Source organism: Sus scrofa, chromosome 2, assembly GCF_054392235.1.
Source record: "Sus scrofa isolate SSC_HxYL_T2T_F1_AM1 chromosome 2, Sscrofa_HxYL_maternal_Yorkshire_Landrace_v2.0, whole genome shotgun sequence".
NCBI classification, from domain to species: domain Eukaryota; kingdom Metazoa; phylum Chordata; class Mammalia; order Artiodactyla; family Suidae; genus Sus; species Sus scrofa.
In genome coordinates, this window is record NC_139384.1 from 8521811 (window position 1) to 8546165 (window position 24355).

Genomic DNA, 24355 nt, shown 5'->3' on the forward strand with positions numbered 1-24355 from the left:
AAAAAAAAAAAGAAAAGAAAATCTTTGATATCTTGACTGTATCCATGTCAATATTATCCTGGTTGTGATAATTGTGCCGTAGTTTTGCAAGATGTTACCAAGGAGCAGAACTGGATAAAGGGTATAGGGGAATCTTGAACAATCATTTCTACATTTGCATATGAACCTATAGTAATCTTGAAATAAGAAGTGTAATTAAAAAAATACGTTCTGGCTTATATCCATTTTTCTATTGAATTATTTATTCTCTTTTTTTGGTAGATATTTTGAAAATTCTACATATTAAAAGTACACTTTATGGAGTTTCTGGATGGCCCAGTGGGCTAAGGATCTGGTGTTGTCACGGCTGTGGCTCAGGTCTCTGCTGTGGCATGGATTCAGTTCCTGGCCCATGAGCTTCCGTATGCCTTGGGTGTGGCCCGAAAAAGAGTACACTTTGAAAATGGTTTATTTTGTCATTTGCTCTTTCATTTTTGACATCTTTAATATTTTGAAATTTTACATATTCCTTGATTAAAATTTTAAATACAGAAACTTAGGAGAAAGTAACAATCGCTTAAAAGTCTACCATTAAGAGTTAAATGTTTTTATCATTTTGGTGAATATTTGTCTAGTTTTCGCTGATAAATTGTTAGAGTTGTGCCCCACATGGGCTTTAAGTGAGTATTATTCAACTCATCTGTCTTTACATTGCTGCCATTTGCTTTGCTATTCAGAATATTTTTTTTGGTTTTGGTCTTTTTGCCATTTCTTGGGCCGCTCCGGAGGAATATGGAGGTTCCCAGGCTAGGGGTCAAATGGAGCTGTAGCCGTCGGCCTACGCCAGAGCCACAGCAACTCAGGGATCCGAGCCATGTCTGCAACCTACACCACAGCTCACGGCAACGCTGGATCCTTATCCCATTGAGCAAGGGCAGGGCCCGAACCCGCAACCTCATGGTTCCTAGTCGGATTCGTTAACCACTGCGCCATGATAGGAACTCCTCCCAGAATATTTTTTATTCTGAGATTTTGTAGCCAAGTTTTCTATTGAAAATTGTGGTTTATTGGTTCCACTTAACATGTTATTAAAGTAGAATTTTTTTTGGTTTAGGGTATGAAGTTACAATGTCAGTCATTTGTTTATAAATTGTTATGCTATTTGTTACATAATTCTTTATTTTGCCCAAGCTTTACAATGCCAAAATTATATATTAAATGCTACATCTGTGATCTGTTTCTGGACTTCCTTTGATATGTTAATGCGTCTGTTATAACTTTTTTGTTTTTTGGTTTTTTTTGTCTTGATTTTTTTTAGGGCTGCACCCGTGGCATATGGAGGCTCCCAGCCCACGCCACAGCCACGTGAGATCCGAGCCGCATCTGTGACCTACACCACAGCTCACGGTAACGCGGGATCCTTAACCCACTGAGTGAGGCCAGGGACCGTACCTGCATCCTCATGGATGCTAGTCGGGTTTGTTAACCGCTGAGCCACAACAGGAACTCCCTGCTATAACTGTTTTGACATTGCATTTATAATAAAGTCCATCATATGCTACTCCGTAAACTAGCCAGCAACCCTTTACTCCCTGATCCTCTTTTTTGGACTCATCTTGTTTATTACGAAATATTTGATAAATTCGTAACTGTTTTTCAAATTCTTCCAAAAGTAGGTGGCTTCTCATTGTAATTGCTATGTCAATTATTCTACCAATTAATTAGGGGAAGACATTATTTTTAGAACTATTAACACTCCTCTTCAGAAACATGTTAGCTATCTACAATTACACAAATATTCAAAGTCCTTTTAAAATATTATGGTTTTCTTCGCATTTCTTATTATGATGATTCATAGGTATTTTATACTTTCTCATTTGGTATAATTGTAAAAAATCCATTTTTCCATCATATATTTTTATGGATTTATTTTACAACATTTCCCAGCATCTAGGCATTCTCTCTCTCTCTCTTTTCCTTTCATTATGTTCTTGAATTGACAGTTCGTTATTGGAGTTCCTTACAACTGTGTCACTTTCATGAAGGTATCTTCCTGCCCTTCTTTTCTTGAATCTTTTCTCCTAGAAAAAAAAACAATGAAATCAACAAGCGAGTAACAATACCAAGGTATCAAATAAGCCTGTATGTCTTGGAGTCTCTCGAGCAAGATCACCCTTTGCCTGCCAGGTTTGGTATAAACTATGACCCCTGCCCCAAGGGTGGAAGTCAATCTTGTGAAGAAAAGGACCAACCTCCCGGAGCAAAATAGTTTCTCCTTTTGTTTTTGGACTTCATCGCATTGGTTAAAGGAGTCTTTGGAAAAGGCAAGGGGAGCCCAGAATGTTATCGAATCCTTTCCCAATCTTCATCATTTAATTTTTTTTTTTTTACTATTAATTTCTTTTGAGGGCTGCACTCGCGGCATGCGGCAGTTCCCAGGATGTACCATGTTCGCCTTCTCCCTGGGCTCCCTCAGATTCGTCACTGACCAGGGCCGTGCTCAGGCCTCGTGATGATGCATTTTATATGTCCATGTGGCCAGTCTGCTAGCCAGATATTTGGTCAAACACCAGTCTAGATGTTTTGGGAAGGTATTTTTTAGATGCTGTTAATATTTAAACCAGTGGGCTTTGAGTAAAGCACGGGACCCCCAAAATGTGAGTAAAAGGAAAAAAAGTCCCCAGAGGAGGAAGAAATTCAGTCTTCAGACTCTTCCCTTCCTTTAACTTCTCCCCGGGTCTCCAGGCTGCAGCCGGATCACAGATTTTACACTTGTCAGCCTCTGTGCTCTTGTGATCCACTTCCCTAGAATCGATCTGTGTGTGTGTGTGTGTGTGTGTGTACACACATATGTATGTACATGTATAGAGATGTAAATTTATACAGAGAGACTGATTATATCAGCATATATATATGTGTGTGTATATATATCCTACAGGTTCTACTTCTCTTAGGAAAAGAATTGGATTAATACAGACCGACAAACACCAGGACTCTCAAGAGCTGACTACCCTCCCTGGCTGGGGGCTGCCAGGGTCTGAGGGATGAGAACCTGGTGTTAGGATCTGTGCACGTTTGTGAAACACCTGCAGGGTGTCTGGCACACTAGGGCACCTCTTCTGAAACGACTGGTGCAGCTGGGCAGAGCTGGTCTGTGTGATGTAGGGAGCCTCACACGAGTCAGAGGTCACTGTCGCTAAACCAAAGGCACTGACCACATGGAGAGAGCTTATTAGGTCTACGCTTGTTTGGGGGACAGTGATTGCCACTCACGCTTTGCCCTCCTCATCACAGACCTGCAGGGTCTCGTCATCACAGACCCTAAGGGACCCTTGGGGGGTTCACTCACTTATTTTCCACGTCCTGGATGGAGTCAGGCAGAGGCTGATTCTTCGTTTCAGGAAGGAGTAGGACAGCAAAGCCAGCGAGGAGGGAGAAGATGCCACAGACGATCCAGGGCAGGGGGGGAGAATACACTGTCAGGATCATCAAGAGAGGAGACAGGGCTGCCCCGGTACCACCAGCAATTCCCAGGACTCCTGTAGAGGTTGCCCTTGGGGTGGAAATAAGAGAAGCAAGTCTAGTGAAGACCTACACATGTAATTTGTGATTTATTATTTTGCTGTGATTAAGAGCATTGCAGAGCAAGGCAGAAGGCTGAAAACATACTGTGGCTTTTGGCTTTTTCTCTTCTAGTCACTAGTAATTTTTCCCCCTCAAATTCAAATACACTGAGTGCATCAAGGCACAAATGGATCATTAAAAATATACCGTCACCAATAGCATCTACCCTTTGCATGGTCTGGAAGGTTACTTGAGATGATGCAATAAAGGACTTCATTCAGTGCCGGACAAAAGTCAGCTTTAAATCAACTTTGCTTGTACATTGTTGGCGTTTGTGTTATTGTAATCGATTGCTTTGGATAACTAATCCCTCTTTGTTTTCTTCCCTCAGTAAGTGTCCGGAAGCTGGGAAAGGATCTGTTTTAGATTTGAAAGTATATCCATGAGTTCTCATACCTGATTGTAGTGGGAATCAGTTCAAAGGCATGGGAAACCGAACTGGTGAATGTAGCAGAAGAAAATCCCGCTGCCAAACTTGCCAAAACCGCACGCACGGTCTGCATTTCTGGAGAGGGGAAAGCCAGTGAGGCTCAGGAGACCTGAGCTGAGGGAGTTATCAGCCCCATAATTACAGAGGAAGATCCTATTGTTCGTGAATATAAAACACATTATAGAGAAACTGCTCGGAGGCTGAACATGTGCAGAGTTTAAAAAGCTGAGAAATGTGACTTGCGTATATGCTATGGCTTAGGGCGAACACAAGGGTCTGAGTTATTTCATCAACTCTCCCTGCAGATCTGAGGTTTGGAGAAGAGAGAAGGTGAGACTGGCTGGACTTGCTTTATCTTATTCTGTCTGGTGAGCAATCACTGCAGGACTGTCTTTCAGGCAGAATGTAGGACTGTCAGGTGAGCAATAACGGCAGAGTGTAGACTCATCCGTGTCCCCAGAGATTAAGACCCAGGAGCTTACACAATATTGACATGGGGCTAGTACTGGAGAAGAGATTCATGAAAGAACGGGACTCCTATGTTAAACGGATAAATTGGAGGGGAGCTTGGTCTAGAGCAATATTTCCATCATCAAGTAGAAGAACGTCTAGGGGGGAAAATCTGACTTGCAAACAACTGAAGGGAAGTTTCAGAGAGTCAGTTTTCTACCCCTCCTGTCTTTCAGGAAATTTCATTATGGGTGTTCCAGCTTTGGAGGGGGCTGTGTCGTCAGGCAGCAAGCTTGCGTCATTGCTGATGGTCAAGGTGAGGAGCGGAGCCCACCCATGGGTCACCCTGTACGATGCCCAACTGCCCTGGGAGTTAGATGAAGCAAGGTGATGACCTGGGTTCTGCTATTTATTCCATATGGTCATTCCATTTGGCCAAATAGATTCTAAGGGAGGCTCTTAACTGTTTACTGCCTTGCTCCTGCTACACACGTCTCTGCTTGAAGACAAAGGATTTTTTATTTGCTTGAAGTCAAGATGACACCCCTACACCAGAGTTGCACTTTGGGTGACCTGATAGGAGACACATGTGGGGACATAGGTATCAGAGAATCAGTTTTCACCGAAGCTACAGAAAGAGTTCAGACAGAGGAAGTGACAGTATCATGTTCTCACATGGGAGATTTTACTCTCTTTGCTTGCTATATACAGTGTGTTTGGGCAAAGATAGGTGATCCATTGCTGTCCTAGAGAAACTGCCAATCAGAGATGGCACCAGTTTCCAGATGCTTCTCACATGTGATGAATACAACGGTACATCTGAGCCGACCTTTCCCTGCTTTTGGTTCTGTGGGGGAGCAAAATTGGTCACTCCAAAATATGTCTTTTTGGCATGAGGATTAATTTAGGCTGGCTTTTTTTCCTTTTATGGTCGCGTCTGCGGCTTATGGAAATTCCCGGGCTAGGGGTTGAATTGGACCTGTAGCTATAGGCCTACACCACAGCCACAACACCACCAGATCTAAGCTGCATCTGTGACCTACGCTGTGGCTTGCAGCAATGCCAAATCCTTAACCCACTGAGTGAGGCCAGGGATCGAACTCACATGCTCATGGAGATAATGTCAGGTTCTTAACCTGCTGAACCACAACGGGAATTCTGCAGGCTGATCATTTTTGAGAAACAGAAGACTCAGGAAGTCTTTTCCTTTTCCTTCCTCCTTAGATGACTAAAGAATTTAGGCAAAGGGCCTGTTCCTGGAACAGACCTATCACTGGAGATTCCTGCAGAGAACATAGGCTAGGCATGGTGGGAGAAACTGGGCAGGGCCCAGAGACCAGTGTCCGCTCTGTGTTCCACTGTTTCTACAAGGCCCAGCAAACATTTGTTTACCAAACACCTGCTTTTCCATCTCCAGGTGAATCGCCTTCCTCCCCTTTGAAGACCCAAACCTCTACCCCCCAACATCTTCTCCTCCTCTTTTGTTTTTAGTTGAAGACGGCATTGAAGGAGAGGCTACTTTGATGGGTTACTCAGTTTTCTTGGGACTCTTCCGTGTATACACGTTGTTAAACTTTCATTTGAGTTTCTCCTGCTCAACTTAATTCCTGGATGAGCCAGAAGAACATGAAAAGATAGGGAAAAATCCTCTTCCCCCCAAGAGTTCTTTTCCCAGCAAGGTAAGGGTAGAAGCTGCACCAACACTCTCGGTTGGTTTCAGGGCATCCTTCGAACATAATGCTTTCTTTCCTTCTGGCTTCGGGTAGGTGTGACCCAAGCAACCCCTAAGAAATACTGAGAAACGCTGCTTTACCCTGTGTTATTTTCTCACCTTGGGGGATGAAGGCCAGGACCAGAATGAAGACGGCCTGCAGGAACGTGAAAAGGATCTGGCTTACTCGCCGGCCCAGGTGATTCAGTGCCAAAAATGCAACCCAATTGCTTGGAGTGTTGATTATACCAAAGAGAATCTGGAGTAGGAAAACATTTTCCCCCAAGAGCTGGAGGTGGAGGACCAGGGCAAAAACTGGTATGGAGACTAGAAATCTGTGGTGAACAAAAGAGGAGAGACAAAAGTTTGTATGTTTTAGGTTCTCTGTCATACAAACGATGATTTTGAGCCAGGGGTTGGTGTTAAAATATTCAGGCATGGTCTGATTTGTAGAATATTTCCGTTTTGATTATATTCTCATATTTTCATTATTCTGGATCGTCTGGCCTTTGGAGTCTTGATCCTGGAGGGTCTGCCTCTCCCAGGGCTCACCAATTTCTGGGTATGGAAATGTCTCTCCTCTGGGTGCACCTCTGACCTGCAAACCACCAAGCCAGGGCCTGCACGGCCAACCAGCTCCTATATCAAACTCTCCCACAGGCCAATATTCTCCCTGCTCTCATCACCCAGGGCCGGGTGCTGGACCACTCAGGACCACCTCTCTAGCCCGGAGCCTGCTGAAATGATTCCATCTATCCGATCCCAAGCTTACTCAGCATCCCCACCCTCCTCTCCCATTCACTCCCACAAAACTCCACCGCTGTCTCGGGGCCCCACTCCTCCTTTGCTTCCGTCTTCAGACAGACCCTGGTGCTTCCCCACGTGGCCCTGTCTGCCTTGTCATGCGTCCTCTTTCTACGGATCTGTGAATTTAATCTTCCTTCATGACAGTCATTTCCAAGTCTGCATATCTTAGCACAGCTGATTAAAACCTGATTGGGTACATTATAAAAATGATTTCCTTGCAAGGTGATGGTTTAAACATTTTTTTTTTTGTCTTTTTGCCTTTTCTAGGGCCGCTCCTGCGGCATATGGAGGTTCCCAGGAGAGGGGTCGAATCGGAGATGTAGATGCTGGCCTACACCACAGCCACAGCAACACAGGATCCGAGCCGAGTCTGCAACCTATACTGCAGCTCACGGCAATGCCGGATCCTTAACCCACTGAGCAAGGCCAGGGATCGAACCCACAACCTCATGGTTCCTAGTCGGATTTGTTAATCACTGCACCACAACGGGAACTCTGGTTTAAACATTTTTATAAAATCATGTTATGGTCATGGGGGTGATGATGGTTAAATTTTTTTGGTGGGGGTGGGAAGTTGGGTTGTGGAGCACCCGGGATGGGGCCTTCTAAAATTTTAGCTATAAATTTTTTTCTATACCTTGATCTGGGTGAGGGTTATATATTTACAAATGGAAATATTCATTGAACTGCCTATATTTGAGCACCTCACTGTTTGTAATTGTTCTTCAATGAAAGTGAAGACAGGAGTTTCTGGCATGGCTCAGTGGTTAACGAATCCGACTAGGAACCATGAAGTTTTGGGTTCGATTCCTGGCCTTGCTCAGTGGGTTAAGGATCTGGCATTGCCGTGAGCTGTGGTTTAGGTCGCAGACGCCGCTTGGACCCAGCGTTGCTGTAGCTCTGGTGTAGGCCGGCGGCTACAGCTCTGATTCAACTCCTAGCCTGGGAACCTCCATATGCCGTGGGAGTGGACCAAGAAAGGCTAAAAAAAAAAAAAGAAAAAAAAAAAGACAATGAAGACACGTGAAGAAACTCAGAGCCCAGATCTCTACCATGGTTGGAGAGCTCAGCATCATCTGTGGCGATGAGCCTGGAAGGGCGATGTGAGAAAGAGCAGTCCTCGCTCTATGAGCAGTTCCATGGTAGTCTTTTCACACGCCTTTCACTCTTTCCAAACATAGCAATTACATTTGTGGCTTCCTCATGCTCTAGCTCAGATCTGTCCCTACAGCATGTTAGAGACTCCGAAATAACAAATACAACCATGTCTCTACTTTCTTTTTTTTTTTTTCTTTTTTTCTGTTTTCTTTTTAGGGCCTCACCCGCAGCATATGGAGGTTCCCAGGCTAGGGGCCCAACTGGAACTAGAGCTGCCAGCCTACACCACAGCCAGAGCAACGCAGGATCTGAGCCATGTCTGCGACCTATACCACAGCTCATGGCAATGCCAGATCCCTGACCCACTGGGCGAGGCCAGGGATCGAACCTGCATCCTCACGGATACGAGTTGGATTCATTTCCTCTGCGCTGCAATGGGAACTCCCACGTCTCCACCATCTTAATGTCCCTCACGCACTGTGGGAAGCCCACCTCACAAAGGACAGGACACAGGTCCTTTTACGCAGGTTGGGTGTGCGGAACAAGTCGAATACAGAAGTTTTGGCCTGTGCTGCCTCCAGCTCCTCCTGCATGGTGGCTCTTACGACCTTCAACAACAAAAACAACAAACTGTTCAGTTGTCACACAATGGTAGGTGCCATGAGGCCCTCAACAGAGGACAAGGTAGACGCCTTGCCTTTCTATCTACTGGAAAACACAGGCATTGAGGATGTAATGATGAGTAAAAACGTGTATGAATGGTGAATTGGGGAGGTAAAGGGACATTGTGCTGTGGCAAGAACATTCTAACATGGAACTCAGGCTGCTGGTCATCAAAAAAGGTGTAGAGGTTGGAGATTTAGGTCAGGCAGGGACTAAAGGAAGGGTTACTTGGTTTTAGGGTCAAATCTTCCTTTATACTAGAGGGGCATGACGATCTGGCCACTGAGCTTGGTCCTTGGCTGGCTGCTCTTGGTAGAAAAGGGTTTTTTAGAAAGGAGAGTACTTTCCAGGAGCGCCTTCATGTTCGTTCTGGGGTCGGCCTCTTTCAGGGAAATACCGACTCATGAAGGAGATGGCTAGAATTAAACTGGAGGACAAAAATCAGGGGATATCTTGGTAGAGTCTGATTGACACGCTGACTTTATCTGGCGTTGTACAATGGCCCCGCAATGTGTTAGGTGTTTGCCTTGATGAAGGTAACAGGACATCTCTAGACCTCAATTTCCTTCTCATGAAAAAGATGAGTAGGAATGAGAATAAGATAACCTACCCAATGAGCGAAAATTTTTGCAAATTATATATCTGAGAGGGGGTTAATAGATCCAAAATATATAAAGAACGCACACAACTCAATAGCAACAAAACCAAACAATCCAATTAAAAAAATAGGAAGAGGGTCTGCATAGACATTTTTTCCAGGTAAGATACAGAGACGGCCAACCGGTAAACGAAAAAGTGCCAAACATGACTGATCTTTAGGGAAATGCAAATCAAAACTACAGAGAGATATCACCTCCCACCTGTTACAATGGCTCTCATCAAAAAGATAAGAAACAACAAGCACTGGCAAGGACGTAGAGAAAAGGGAACACTTGTGTACTGTTGGTGGGAATGTAAATTAGGGTCACTACTGTGGAAAACTATACAGAGGTTCATAAAAAGATTAAAAATAGAACTACCGTATGATCCAGCAACTCCACTTGTAGGAGTTTATCTGAAGAAAAGGAAATGAAAGCCGTTAACTTAAAAAGATATCCGCCCCTCATGTTCATTGCAGCATTGTTTATAGCAGCCAAGATATGGAAACAGCCAAAGCGTCCACTGATGGATGAACAGATAAAGAAAATGTGGTATATCTATCTAGTGGAATATTATTTAGCCATAAAGGAAGTACATCTAGGCATCTGTGACAACATGAATGGACTTTAGGGTATTAGGCTAAGTGAAACAAGTCAGACAAGAAAGGCAAATATCATATGATCTCACTTATATGTGGAATCTAAAAACCAAACCGAACCAAACCAAACAGGAATTCCTGCTGTGGCACAGCAGAAACAAATCCAACTAGTATCCGTGAGGATGCAGGTTCAATCCTTGGGCTCACTCAGTGAGTTGGGGATCCGGTGTTGCCATGAGCTGTGGTGTAGGTCACAGAAGTGGCTTGGATCCTGTGTTGCTGTGGCTGTGGCATAGATTGGCCGCTGTAGGTCTGGTTCGGGCCCTAGCTTGAGAACTTCCATATGCCATGGATGTGTCCCTAAAAAAAGCAAATAATTAAATAAATAAAAAGAAATACATAGGAGTTCCCGTCGTGGCTCAGCGGTTAATAAATCCAACTAGGAATCATGAGGTTGAGGGTTCAATCCCTGGCCCCGCTCAGTGGGTTAAGGATCCAGTGTTGCCGTAAGCTGTGATGTAGGTCGCAGACGCGGCTCAGATCCTGCGTTGCTGTGGCTCTGGTGTAGGCTGGCAGCCACAGCTCCGATTCGACCCCTAGCCTGGCAATCTCCATATGTCACGGATGCGACCCTAGAAAAGACAAAAAGACAAAAATAAATAAAAGTATAAATAAATAAATAAATACAAAAGCAAGCTCATAAATACAGAGAACAGACTGATGTTTGCCAGAGGTGGGTTTTAGGGGGTGGACAAAATGGGTTAAGGGGGTTCCAAGGTACAAACTTCCAGGTGTAAGATAAATATAAGTCATGGGAATATAAGGCACAGCATGCTGACTAAAAGTAGCAATAACACATGGCATATCTGAAAAGTGGCTAAGAGTGTAGATCTTAAATTTCTTATCACAAGAAAAAAATGTAACTGTGTGTGGGGACAGACACTAATTAGACTTACTGTGCCAGTCATTTTGCAATATATGCAAATGTTGAACAATCATGCTGTACCCCTGGAACTACTGTATGCCATATGTCAATTATACCTCAAAAAATAGTCAAAGAAGATATAAAAGAATCAGGATCCAAAGAAGAAGAAGCAGGAGGTAAAAAAAGAATGTCTCTGTCATAAGGATGTCGAAGACCATCCAAGAAGTCACACATGTGTATATGGGATTACGCCTAGCACAGCTCAGGGAGTTGTTGATTTATTAGTAATTCAAATAATATTAGCTCCCTTGTCATCCTGCCTCCACAAATAAAATTGTACCATGAAGTCCATTAGATAAACATTCCATGATAAAGTGGATTTGGAGAAATGAAAGGCTGCCCTTCTCGGATATCTGGAGTCATCAACAGATTGGTATTCATATAAAGTGGAACAGCTTTAAGTCAGAAGGATTACCTGGAGCAGGTGTGTTGGGCTCCCCATCAGATGGATTAAACACCATGTTAAAACAGGACAAAGACCACAAATTTCTAGATTATCTTTACAAAATAAAAAATTAAGTGAAGGCATATTAGCTACCTATTCATGAATAGAAACCCTTGCTTAAACCACATTTTAACTGCTACCCACGTGCCATGCTGTTTTCCTTCGCCGACTTTTACTGAGGTCATCCGGTTGCCATTCACCTTATGTTTTTTATTTTTATTTTGATTTTGGGGCTGCAGCCATGGCATATGGAGGTTCCCAGGCTAGGGGTCAAATCAGCAATGCCAGATCTGAGCTACATCTGCGACCTACACCACAGCTCACGGCAACACGGGATCCTTAACCCACCGAGCAAGGTCAGGGATTGAACTTTTGTCCTCATAGACACTAGCCAGATTTGCTTCCTCTGAGCCCCGACGGGAACTCCTCACTTTGATCATGAATTGTTCTTTTCTTGCTTCCAGCTAGTGTCCCTTACTTTTGTGTCTCACTGGCCCTAGAAACCTTAAGCTTTCCTTCTTTGGAGTGGGCCAAAAAATTCATATCATTTAGGCATATAGTGACATAGTAGAGACGTGTCATAGAGCCCCACCTAAAGTTCAAGGTCTACCCTCCCCCTAAAAAAAAAAACAAAAAAAACGGTACAAGCCAGTGGTTCCCCACCACATCAAGAACCCTCAGTGCCACTGTCTCTGTGTAATGGCTTCATCTCTGGGAAAACTTTGATTTCTTCTCACATCTTCAGTGGGATCTTAATTCTCATGAGCATTTTCCTTTTTCTTTTTTCTTTTTTGGCTGTACCCATGGCATGTAGAAATTCCCAGGCCAGGGATTAATCCTGTGCCACAGCAGCGACTCCAGCCAGTGCAGTGACCACACCAGATCCTTAACCTACTGTGCCACAAGGGAGCTCTGCATTTTGCTTTTTTCTCATTTGAAATCTTCTAAGGGGCTTCTGTTTTTTTTCTGGGTCTATAAGAACTTCCATCAGATGTGCTATTGTCCATATTTCCACAAATGTTTTTCTTCCTCCTTTTCCAGTGGCCTAACTTTTAATCCTCTCTTTATCAGTCAAAGGAGGGTAGATGTTTTATTTGTTTTTATGTTTTTTTTTTGTCTTTTTGCCTTTTCTAGGGCCACTCCTGCGGCATATGGAGGTTCCCAGGCTAAGGGTCCAGTTGGAGCTGTAGCTGCAGGCCTACACCACAGCCACGTGGGATCCGAGCCGCGTCTGCGACCTACACCACAGCTCATGGCAATGCCGGATCCTTAACCCACTGAGCGGGGCCAGGGATCGAACCCGCATGGTTCCTAGTCGGATGCATTAGCCACTGAGCCACGATGGGAATTCCAGATGTTCTAGCATTCTTTATGTTCTTTGACCTTTTTAAACATTGGGTTTCAAAAATGTCTATTAATTTTCTCTCTGATATTAATATGAAAGCTCCTTGAAGGCTAGGACTCTGACTTATTCTGTTACTCACGATCTAGCATCATGCCTGGTCCCACCTAATTTTTCAGTAAATACTTGACATAAAGAATGATTTAATTAATGACCTGTAGCAATAGCTGCCTTCTACGTCTAGGAGGAAAAATGAGAGAAAGACTTCTCTGAGACATTTCCACTCATTTATGCTCTTGGAACTTGTAACAAGTAGAATGTCAACTCCACGCAACATGGATGTGTATGGTTGTGGGTACTGCCGTATCCTGGGAAAGAAAGGAAACCTGCCATAGGAAGGCACTCACGAAAGACCAGGAAAAAAGGCAAGGTACGGAAACAAACAAGAGAACCTCCTCGCGTCCTGCTCTCTGCAGGTGTGATCCTTCCTTTCATGACCCTTACCGCTCTGAAAAATGGCCATCAGAAAATGAACTGGGAAGGAATGGGTTATTATTTTAAAACATTTTATTGGAGTATAGTCGACTTACAGTGTTTTGTTACTTTCAGTTGATGTATATAGGTATAGGTAGAACGTGAATCAGTTATACATATGCATATAACCATCCTTTTTCAGATTCTTTCCCCATATAGATTATTATTATTATTATTATTTTTTGTCTTTTGTCGTTGTTGTTGTTGTTGTTGTTGTTGTTGTTGCTATTTCTTGGGCCGCTCCTGCGGCATATGGAGGTTCCCAGGCTAGGGGTCCAATCGGAGCTGTAGCCACTGGCCTACGCCAGAGCCACAGCAACGCGGGATCCGAGCTGCATCTGCAACCTACACCACAGCTCACGGCAACGCCGGATCGTTAACCCACTGAGCAAGGGCTGGGACCAAACCCGCAACCTCATGGTTCCTAGTCGGATTCGTTAACCACTGCGCCACGACGGGAGCTCCCCCCCATATAGATTATTACAGAGTATTGAGTAGATTTCCCTGTGCTGTATCGTGGGTTCTTCTTATTTATCTATTTTATACTTATAGTAGTGTGTATATGTTAATCCCACCCTCCTAATTGATTCCCCCCCAGTGTTTCCCCTTGGGTAACCCTAAAGTTGGTTTTGAGAACGTTGAGTCTTTTTCTGTTTTGCGACTAAGCTCTTTCGTATCACTTTAGATTAGATTCCACATATTAGTGATTTCATGTGATATTTGTCTTTCTCTGTCTCACTTCCTTCGCTTAGTATGATAATCTCTGGGTCCATCCCTGTTGCTGCAAATGGCATTATTTTGTTATTTGTTTCGGGCGGAGTCATATTCTATTGTATATATGTACCACGTCGTCTTTATAGGAATGGGTTATTTTTTGATTACTGTCTCTTACACAGAGTGAGACCAATACACAATATTTATGATGGTTCACGCTCAGTGTTTTTCGCCTCCGTGGACTAAGATATGATTTTCTATTCCTTTTAGCAATCGCACGTTCTTCTCCGATGTTAGCCCGAATGATCTCGACACTCTTCGAGAACCAGGACAGTGACGTAAGGAGACCCATCGCCACACCTGCGATCTTACCTGCTCTTGCTCCTGTGGATACTAATACAGAGTACAGGTCATGTCTTCCCTGCATCCCGTAACCAGCTCCCAGCTGCCTCACCTCAATGGTCAGGGTGTCTCCAGCGTTCTGCCTCCCATTCCGGTGCGCGACTTTTCTGAGTTCCTTTAAGCCCTCCTCAGGTCTGTTGGCAACAATCAGCCACCGAGCAGATTCTGCCAGCCACCTGCCCAAAGAAGAGGACAGAGTGACAACCAAATCTCATTTCCCCATGTTCCACACAGCTTCTGTTTGGAAACGTGAAGGGGTTCAGAATGTGCCATCCCCCCAAAATGCTGCTCTGGCATGTTGATTATTTGGAACCGAAGGTACTTGGGAAACAGAAGATGCACGAAGAGGGTTCTCTGACCTCTCCTTCCTTCCTACAAGTAGGTGGTAAAGTTTCTCCTGAGAAAGATGCCCCTTCTGTGTCATGAAGGAAAGAACATTCTTATCACCAGAGACTGGGAAGTGACGCCAACATAGGCTTGTTCAAATTTGCTAAAACAACCCTTGTTTTCCCTTAGTTTTCCATATACTTTCTAGTCACTGTCCCACAAATGACACTGCTAGCCCAAGCCCCTTTGTCTTGTCACATACCAATTGATTGTGTGTGTGTGTGTGTGTGTGTGTGAAAAGGTATACAAGCTTTTGGACCTAATGGCTTCTTTGGTTTTTTATTTTCCTTCTTCTGAAGGCATGTGAAAATGTTAACTACATTTGTACGCATTTCTCCTGTTCATCTGCCCCATGTCTGGGGCCATCCACAGAACCCAGGAGGGTGGAAGGAAATTTTTCCTTCCCTGCAGATGCCTTTCCCTTCCCATCTCATCCCCACCACTGCTGCATTAGGCCAGAAAATATAAATCGATTCCTCTTGTACCATAATTAGGAAAACGCCAGGACGACCCTTTCATGCAGTAGCCCTTCACCATCGCAGACTCAGACTTGGAGCTTATCGGCTTCCTCTTATTCAGGGCAGGTGCCAATTGTGGCAAATAAAAACATATCATGGCTAGTTCTAATTTTATTCAAGCAAACCATGAATAACTTCCTACAGTATTTTGGACATGCTTATACTAAGCTATTACTTATTATTGATCTGAAATTTGCATTTGATGGGATATCTTGAATTGTATCCAGTTAGCACATAAAAATACAGAACTCTAAGACAAGTGGATATGTCATAAGAACTGTGAATAATTTTCATTGTAACTATGTGCCGTGTAACATCTGGCACATTGTTACCCAAAATATTTGTGCCTATTTGAAATTCAAACCTAATTTCCTGTCCACGATATTATCTGGCAATCCTGTCTGTTTGGCCTGTTGAACTGCACAGATTAGCAGAGCACAGGCTCAAGGGTTGAACAAGGACTGAAGAGAGTTCGTGGGTCTTTCATTCTAAGATCCTCTAAGACTCGGAGGGAGCTTATACCTTGAAGACAGAAAGCTGACAAATAATGGCACAGAAATCACCAGCTGGAAGGTGCACCAGTCTTGAAAGGCAAAAGCTAAACCACCTAAGAGTATCTGTCCAACACCAGCGGCAGAGGTTACCAGTGCTACTCCCATGGCTTGGAATTGGGGCACCATCCATTCTACAACTGAAAGGAAATACAAACAGGATTTTGACCTCAAACAAAGGTGGACTGTCAATGTCAAAGTCAAGTCAAAACGTACACGATCGAAAGTGTTGACTTACTGAGCATATTGCTATTGACTAAGATGGTTGCAGCAGGAAGCCCAGCCAAGAAACGTAGTAAGCAGTAAATGGGGAAGTTGGGAGCGATGACGGCACAGGTGTCAGCAAGGGCGAGCTGGAGCAAACACCAGCTGAGTATTAACTTTCTCCCAAACCTGAGAAATAGGTACAGGTTAGAAGATAGGAACAATAACAACCAATTGAAAACATGTGTGAAAGAAAGGGGCCCATTTTGAAATTCAGGGAATGTTTTTGGCAAGTGAAACTTTGCACTTGAAACCTTGATGAATCAACAGATAATTAAGGACAGATCTCTGAAAGTGACCTTCCCGTCCGTAACCCAAGTGAAACAAAGTCTCTTCTCCGCTCTGTTACCAGTGGATCTTTGACACCAACGGAAACCAAATAAGGCAGGATGGAATACTGTAAATTTTCATACATCACAAACATTCTTTGTGCTAACAGAGGCACTTAGGATAGTAAGAAGTCTACATTAGTGTCTAGAAAACAGTGGCTCTTGCTAGGACCCTGCAGGCTAAGGCTAAATTGAAGTGTTTCTTCCTGTTATTGATTTCTAGTTTCATACCACTGTGGTCAGAAAAGATGCTTGTTGTGATTTCAATATCCTTAAGTTTTCCAAGACCTATTTCAATATTCTTAAGTTTTCCAAGACCTTACATATGATCCGTGTGCACCGTTGTTGGGATGGAAAGTTCTGTATGTATCTATGAGGCCCATTTAGTCTGAAATATAGTTCAAGTCCAACATTTCCTTATTGATTTTCTGTCTTACTGATCTATCCATGGTCGGAATGTGGTATTGAAGCCCGTTACTACTATTGTACTGTTAACTATTTCTTCCTTCATACCTGTTAGTATTTGCTTAATGTTATTTAAATATGCTGCTGTCTGGTGCACATATTTTTTCTTCCAATTTTGATGGCTTTTCTTTCTTTTTCTTGTCTAATTCATGTCACTAGGACTTCCAAAACTACGTTGAGTAAAAGTGGTGAGAGTGGACTTCCTTGTCGTGTTCCTGAATTTAGTGGGAAGGCTTTCAGATTTTCACGGTCGAGTATTATGTTGGCTGTGGTTTGTCACAAATGGCGTTTAGTATGTCCGTATATATTCCCTCTACACTCACTTTGACGAGAGTTCTTATCTTGAATAGATGTTGAATTTTGTCAAAAGCTTCTTGTAGATCTATCAAGGTGATCATGTCATTTTTGTCTTTTTTTAAAAATGTGGTGTATCACATTGATTGATTTGCATATAGTGCATTGTCTTTGTGAATAGATAACAAGATTCACTAGAATAAATCTAGTGTGATCACAGTGTATGATCCCTTTTTCTGTATTGTCAGATTTGATTGGCTACTATTTTGTTGATGACTTTTGCATTTATCATTCATCAAAAATATTGGCCTGTAACTTTCTTTTCTTTTTCTTTGTAGCATCTTTGTTTGGTTTGGTATTCTATGAGGGTAATGGCCTCATAGAGTCAGTTTTGGGAATGTTCCCCCGCTTCAATTTTTCTTGAATAGTTTGAGAAGGACTGGTAAAAGTTCTCTATATGCTTGGTAGAGTTTTTCAGTAAAGGTATGTAGTCCTGGGCTTTTGTTTGCGGGGAATTTTTGTTTTTTGTTTTGTTTTGCTTTTTTTTTTTTTTTAAAAAACAGATTCTACTTCATTTCTAGTGATTGGTCTGTTCAAATTTGTTTCTTTTTGACTCAGTGTTCATAGGTTGTATGTTTCTAGAAATTTGTCCATTTCTTCTAGGTTGTCCAATTTGTTGGCATATAACTATTCATAGTATTCTCTTATGATTTTTTTGTATCTTTGTGGTATCAGTTGTTATTTCTCCTCTCATAGCTCTTATTTTGTTTATTTGGGTCCTCTCTCTTTTCTTCTTAGTAAGCCTAGCTAAAGCTATGTCAATTTTGTTTATCTTTTCTTTTTCTTTGGTCTCAAATTTGTTTGTTTATTTATTTATTTATTTATGGGCTACACATGTGGCATACAGAAGTTCCCAGGCTAGGGGTTGAATCAGAGCTGCAGCTGTCAGCCACAGCCACAGCCACAGCCACAGCCACATGGGATGCCATCTGCATTGGCAACCTATACCACGGCTCATGGCAATGCCAGATCCTTAACCACTGAGTGGGGCCAGGGATTGAACCCACATCCTCATGGATACTAGGCAAGTTCATTACCGCTGAGCCACAGTGGGAACTCCTTCAAATTGATTAAAAAAATTATTGGAGTATTGTTGGCTTACAATGTTGTATTAGTTTCAGGTGTACAGCAATCATTGTATATCTAAATTTATCCTTTCTCTTTTCGCACGTAAGTTATTACAAACTATTAAGTCAATTTTCCTGTGCTATACAGTAGGTTCTTGTTAATCATCTATTTTATATAGTAGTGTATATGTTATTTTCACCCTCCTAATTCTTCCCTCCCCACAACGGTTTCACCTATAGTAACCATAAGACTGCCTCTGAAATCTTTTGTGTTTTTGTACCATTTTTATTAGATTTCACATATAAGTGATATCATATGATATTTGTCTTTCTCTGTCTGACTTACTTCGGTCAGTATGATAATCTCTAGGTCTATCTATGTTGCTGAAAACGGCATTATTTCATTTTTTATGACTGGATAATATTCCATTGTTTATATGCACCGCATTTTATTTATCCTCTCTCTTATTTATCTTTTTGAAAAACCAGCTCTTGGTTTCATTGATTTTTTTCTATTTTTTAAATCTCGATTTTATTTCTTTCCTACCTGATCTTTATTATTTCCTTCCTTTTGCTGACTTTGGGTTTGTTTGTTCTTCTTTTTCTAATTCTTTTAGGTGGTAGATTAGATTGTTTATTTGAGATTTTTTGTTTTGTTTTGTTTTGTTTCTTGAGGAAGGCCTGTGTTGATATGAACTTCCCTCTGAGAACAATTTTGCTGCATCCCATAGATTTTTGGAAAGTTGTGTTTTCAACTTAATTTGTCCTGAGGTATTTTCTGATTCCTTCCTTGATTTCATTGTTGACCCATTGGTTTTTTAGTAGCATGTTTTTTTTGTATCCACATGTTTGTTCTTTTTAGTTTTTCTTTTTGTAGTTGATTTCTAGTCACATATGTTGTGGTCAAAAAAGATGCTTGAAATAATTTCTATCCTCTTGAATTTGTGGAGACTTGTTTTGTGACCTAATATGTCATCTATCCTGGAGAAGACACCATGTGTGCTTGAAAAAAATGTATATTCTTGGTTTTTTTGGGGATGTATTGCCTTATAGATATCAATTTAGTCCACCTGGTCTATAGCATCATTTAAGACCACGGTTACTTGATTGATTTTCTGTCTGGATGATCTGTCCATCGATGTCAGTAGGGTATTAAGTTATCTTATTATTACTGTATTATTATCAATTTCTTCCTTTATGTTGCTAGTATTTGCTTTATACATTTAGGGGCTCCTGTATGGGGTGTGTATGTGTTAATAGGGTATAATATCCTCTTCTTGTGTTGATCCCTCTGTCATTACATAATACCTTTTTTTTGTCTTCTGTTACAGGCTGTTTTAAATCTATTGGTCTGACATGAGTATTGATAACTCTGCTTCCTTGTCATTTCCATTTGCATTAATTGTCTTACTCCATCCCTTCACTTTCAGTCTGTTTGTGTCTTTAGCTCTGAAGGGAGTCTCTTGGAGGCAAAATATAGGTGAGTCTTGTTTTTTTTTATCATCCAATCAGCCACTATGCTTTTAGTCCCTTGACATTTTAAGTAATTATTGATAGATACCTTCCCTTGGGGTCTGAGGATTTTCTTTAGTAGTATGCTTGTATCCTTTTCTCTTTAGCTTTTGTGTATCTACTGTAGGTTTTTGGTTTGTGGTTACCATTGGGTTCATCCATGTCACTGCACAGAGTCGTTTGTTCAGTCTTTTTACTCTGTATCAATCCATTGTGCAATATTCTGCATCTTATTTATTCACTCTATTATTGAAGGACTTCTAGATTGTTCCCAGTATTGGGATTTTATGAATAGTTGAGAGTCTTATTTTAAAAATATCAATTTGATCATGCCCTTCCCTTGCACATAGCTTTTCCTCTTAGCTTTCTTATGATGTTCAAAATCCCTAGAATTTCTTGTACCTTCAATTTCAGCTGGTTCGTCACTGTAATCTGCCCCTAGGCTCCTCTCATTCCCAACCCCACATCCCTATGATCCATAAGAACAGACATATTTATATATTGTTATTATAACATTACAGAAGGCTAGGTTATTAAGGGTTGAAAATGAGCACTCAGACTCTGAACTCTTTTCTATGCTACATTTTCTGTGATACACTTTTCAGCCAAGACAGCAGTTAACATTATGCTGGTGAGGGGCACCTCATGGCTTCCACCTCCCTCAGGAAAGACACGCTCAGATACTGGCAAAGATTTCAGAAAAGCTCTGTTTCAGAGGAGGCGTGTTAGGCACAGATTATCCCAAATTTCACATGACAAACTGTGATAGCAATGTGGTTAGATTAATTACTTTGTGTGATTGCAAAACCAACTCTTTTCTTTTTTTGCTTTTCTTAGGGCCACACCTGTGGCATATGGAGGTTCCCAGACTAGGGGTTGAATCACAGCGACAGCTGCCAGCCTACTCCACAGCCACAGTAATATGGGATCCAAGCCACATCTGCGACCTACACCACAGCTCATGGTAACACCGGATCCCCCAACCCACTGAGTGAGGCCAGGGATCGAACCCACATCCTCATGGGTACTAGTCACATTCGCTTCCACAGTGCCACAATGGGAACTCTGCAAACCGGTCCTTTAAAAATCTGTTTTTGCAACCCCAAATTACGATTACCGGTGTAATTTGTCAGTACAGCACCAATGACACATTGCCCTGTGACCTGTAAATTTTATAGGAAAATGTATCCATCATCCAATTGGGAAATTATGACCATTCTCTGGGAAGCCACAGTCATTCAGCTCATAGGCTCCACGAAGAATGGAACATGGAAACCATGACCAGAGCTATTGAAGTCACGTTCCATAACTGTGTCTTTAACAGGCTGAATCTCATGCCACAAAATGTCTTTTCTTTGTTCCCACAGGTAACTATTTCTCGTTCTTTTTTTTTTTTTGTCTTTTTAGGGCCACATCCGCAGCATATGGAGGTTCCCAGGCTAGGGGTCTAAGTGGAGCTGTTGCTGCCAGCCTATGCCAGAGCCACAGCAACGCCAGATCTGAGCTGCGTCTGCGACCTACACCACAGCTCACGGCAATGCCAGATCCTTGACCCACTGAGCGAGGCCAGGGATCAAACCCACAACCTCAAGGTTCCTAGTTGGATTCATTTCTGCTGCGCCACCACAGCAACGCCCTTTCATGTTCTTAAACCACATGTTACAGCACCTCCTCTCTACAACCTGTCCTTCTGTGCTTCCAGATGTGAAGGACATGTCATTACTGTATACTGTACACATAGCTCAATGTCAAAAAAAAAAAATAGCACTCACCACACTGGTTAATTCTCCGTTTGTATTTCTAGAAACCTGGAGACCAAGGCAGCTTTAGGACAGGGTAATTTATAATATTTATTTCTTAATGAAAGAATGATTCTTGTATTGATAAAAATATCCGGGAGCAAGGGATCATAGCTCTATAATCCAGAGACACTCACCTGTCTGATAAATGGCTGTATAGGATGCCTCCCACCAGCATTCCAGTGATGCAGAGGAACTTAGGCACTGAGGTCAGTGACTGATAATCACATACCAGGTCCCACTGGAAGAGAAGGAAGCCAGCAAAGGATAGCCCAACAGAACCTTGTACCTCCTTAGTGGAAACACCTTAACACTACTCAGAACTTAATATGAGGCCCTTATCCTCATCTTCCCTTTCTGCATTAGCTGACCTTCTCATTCAGAACTCAGCTTAATCAATCTTTTTTTTTTTTTTTGAGGGCAAAACCTCCTTTAAAACAGTAGATTTTATTAATGCCTTGCTTTACTCCATACTAACTGGTTCTTCATCTTGGTCACAGAATGCAATCATTTGAGTTTTAAAATTTTATTGATGCTTGAGTTTCACTACAGACCTTCTTACATGATGGCTCTGACATACAATCTGGGCACAGACCTTTCTTTCTTTCTTTTGTTGGTTCGTTCGTTCTTCTTTTCAGGGCCACACCCACAGCATATGGAAGTTCCCAAATTTGATTTGATTTAGGGGTCAAATTGGAGCTGCAGCCACCAGCCTGTACCACAGCCACAGCAATACCAGTTCCAAGCCATGTCTACAACTATACTGCAGCTCATGACAACACCGAATCCTTAACCCACTGAGCAGGGTCAAGGATTGAACCCACATCCTCATGGATACTAGTCAGGTTCATTACCTCTGAGCCACAATGGAAACTCCTGGGTGTAAATATTTCTAATTCTAAATCTAACTCTAATTCTAATTCTAATACCAAAGGCAGAATATTACTAACCTAGCATAATTATATATTACATTATGTATTACTTGCTTAGACCTGGTCTTTCTAAGAATAAGAGTGCTATGAAAATATGTCTATTTCTGAATTCATTAGTCTCATTATCTGTTCCTATGCTAAGAATTTAATAGAGAAATAATATTTGCCGAAAGAATGAAGAATGAACACCTACCTAGTGGCTAAAGGTTAGAAGCTTCATTGCTCTGTTACCTCTAAACACACAGACCATGTACTCACAAGAGGTAAATGGTCCTTTACCTCAGTCACGATGGTGGAGGAGAAGAAGCTTTGATCATACACCCAGCCGTCCACACAGGGCTCCGTGTCCAGATCAGTCACGTTGGGGAAGGTCCCACTCAGGTGAAGGAGCTGCCACTGGGGGTGGAGGAAGCGACGACACTTCTCCGGCTTCAAGTTTGAGTCCAGGGGGATGGAGATTCTCAGGAGGGCATCTTGGCTGAGGGTCCCAGTGCTATTAGCAGAGTCAGTGTCATTGTCAAGGATGTGGACCCAGCAGCGATGGCCAGGGACAGCTGCCGTGAAGTTCTCCAATAGGATATGAGGGTACGCTATGATGCTGCAGATACAAAGGAAAACCATCTGAAGGATCTGGAATCTTCCTAGGCCTCCCACTTGATCCAGGAGGTCCTGAAAGGCCATCGAAGCTGAACAGGTGGTCCCCAAGAGAAGGCAAAATAACGATATCTAGGAAAGTTCAAGAGGAAAACTATTGCCTCCTACAACGTTTCATGAAACAAGTGTGGATTCTGACCACACCTTCTCCTCAGTTGGCCCTGTTTCACCTCTAAAGTAGGGCCATGGACCCTGTCTCTCCAGGTTGTTTTTAGGGTCAGGAAGGTAGCTGTTTTCATTAAGTCACAGAGAGAAATATTTTGCTGAGGTAACTTCAGCAGTTGACAATTAAATCTATTAAAAGTGTACTTGGCAAAAATTTTTGTTCTCAACAGCACCACAAAGTCAGTGTGGACTCTGACCTACCAAGTCAGGGTTGGACTTTTTTTTTTTAGCAAGGCAGTGGTCATAAATCTGCTGAATAATCTGCCATTCTTCCAAGAAAATGTAATTTGTGAGACTCAAAGGTGAAATGCGCTTGATTTTTTGGGAAAAGAACGGAAAATGTTTTGCTTGCTTAGTACTGAATTTTAATGAAAGAGTCAATGAAACCTATCCGGAGTTAAATTAAAGCAAGTGAAACGTGAGGCAATCCTTTCCCCCTGGAAGTAACATTGGGCTTCAGTTCACACTGAAATTCACATGGAAAATAAGTTACTTGAAAGGGAGGCACAGTGGGCAGCGATGGAGGGTAGAGGGCTAAGCCCGTGTAAGCTCATACAGAGGTTTGTTTTCCACTGGTTTTTTGGATCCATGGAGATAACTTATGTGAGAGTCTTTCCTATTCTATTTTCAGGGATGCAGCTTTGTATCAAACCTAGTCTTTCTGCCTCTTATTGTCTGGTGAGGAAAAGAGGAGTAACTAAATAATTACACTCTAATGTCCTAACATTCCATGGTCCTTACACAATGTGCTGGGGAAGAATTGGAGAGAAAATATGGGATGAAACCTCATAGCACTATTGATTATCACTAAATCATCTACTAGAACCTTCTTTGTTTATAATTTTATTGAGGTGCTATTTACATATCATCTAATTCCTCTATTTAAAGTACCATCCAGTGAGTTCTAGTTGTCACAGAGTTTGTGCAACCATCACCC

General features: G+C 42.3%; 1 protein-coding gene across 1 annotated transcript; it reads right to left on the reverse strand.

Annotated features, from left to right (window-relative positions):
- Positions 1 to 1890: 1890 nt before the first annotated feature.
- On the reverse strand, positions 1891 to 23583 carry LOC102164585 (organic anion transporter 7-like). Its single transcript, XM_021082905.2, has 10 exons — positions 22879 to 23583; positions 21805 to 21908; positions 16116 to 16270; positions 15849 to 16017; positions 14474 to 14597; positions 8592 to 8707; positions 6315 to 6529; positions 4000 to 4108; positions 3329 to 3532; positions 1891 to 2060 (listed from the first exon to the last, which is right to left on the reverse strand). Exons 1-10 carry the CDS (start codon positions 23278 to 23280, stop codon positions 2000 to 2002), a joined length of 1659 nt encoding a protein of 552 aa, XP_020938564.2. The 5' UTR covers positions 23281 to 23583; the 3' UTR covers positions 1891 to 1999.
- Positions 23584 to 24355: the final 772 nt, after the last annotated feature.

Coding starts and splice junctions, on each gene's coding strand:
- LOC102164585 (XM_021082905.2), bottom strand. CDS start 23,280: ATGGCCTTTCAGGACCTCCTGGATCAAGTGGGAGGCCTAGGAAGATTC. Junction 16,271..21,804: donor TACAGCCATTTATCAGACAG/GTGAGTGTCTCT, acceptor CCTATTTCTCAG/GTTTGGGAGAAAGTTAATAC. Junction 3,533..3,999: donor CTGATTCCCACTACAATCAG/GTATGAGAACTC, acceptor TTCCACCCCAAG/GGCAACCTCTACAGGAGTCC.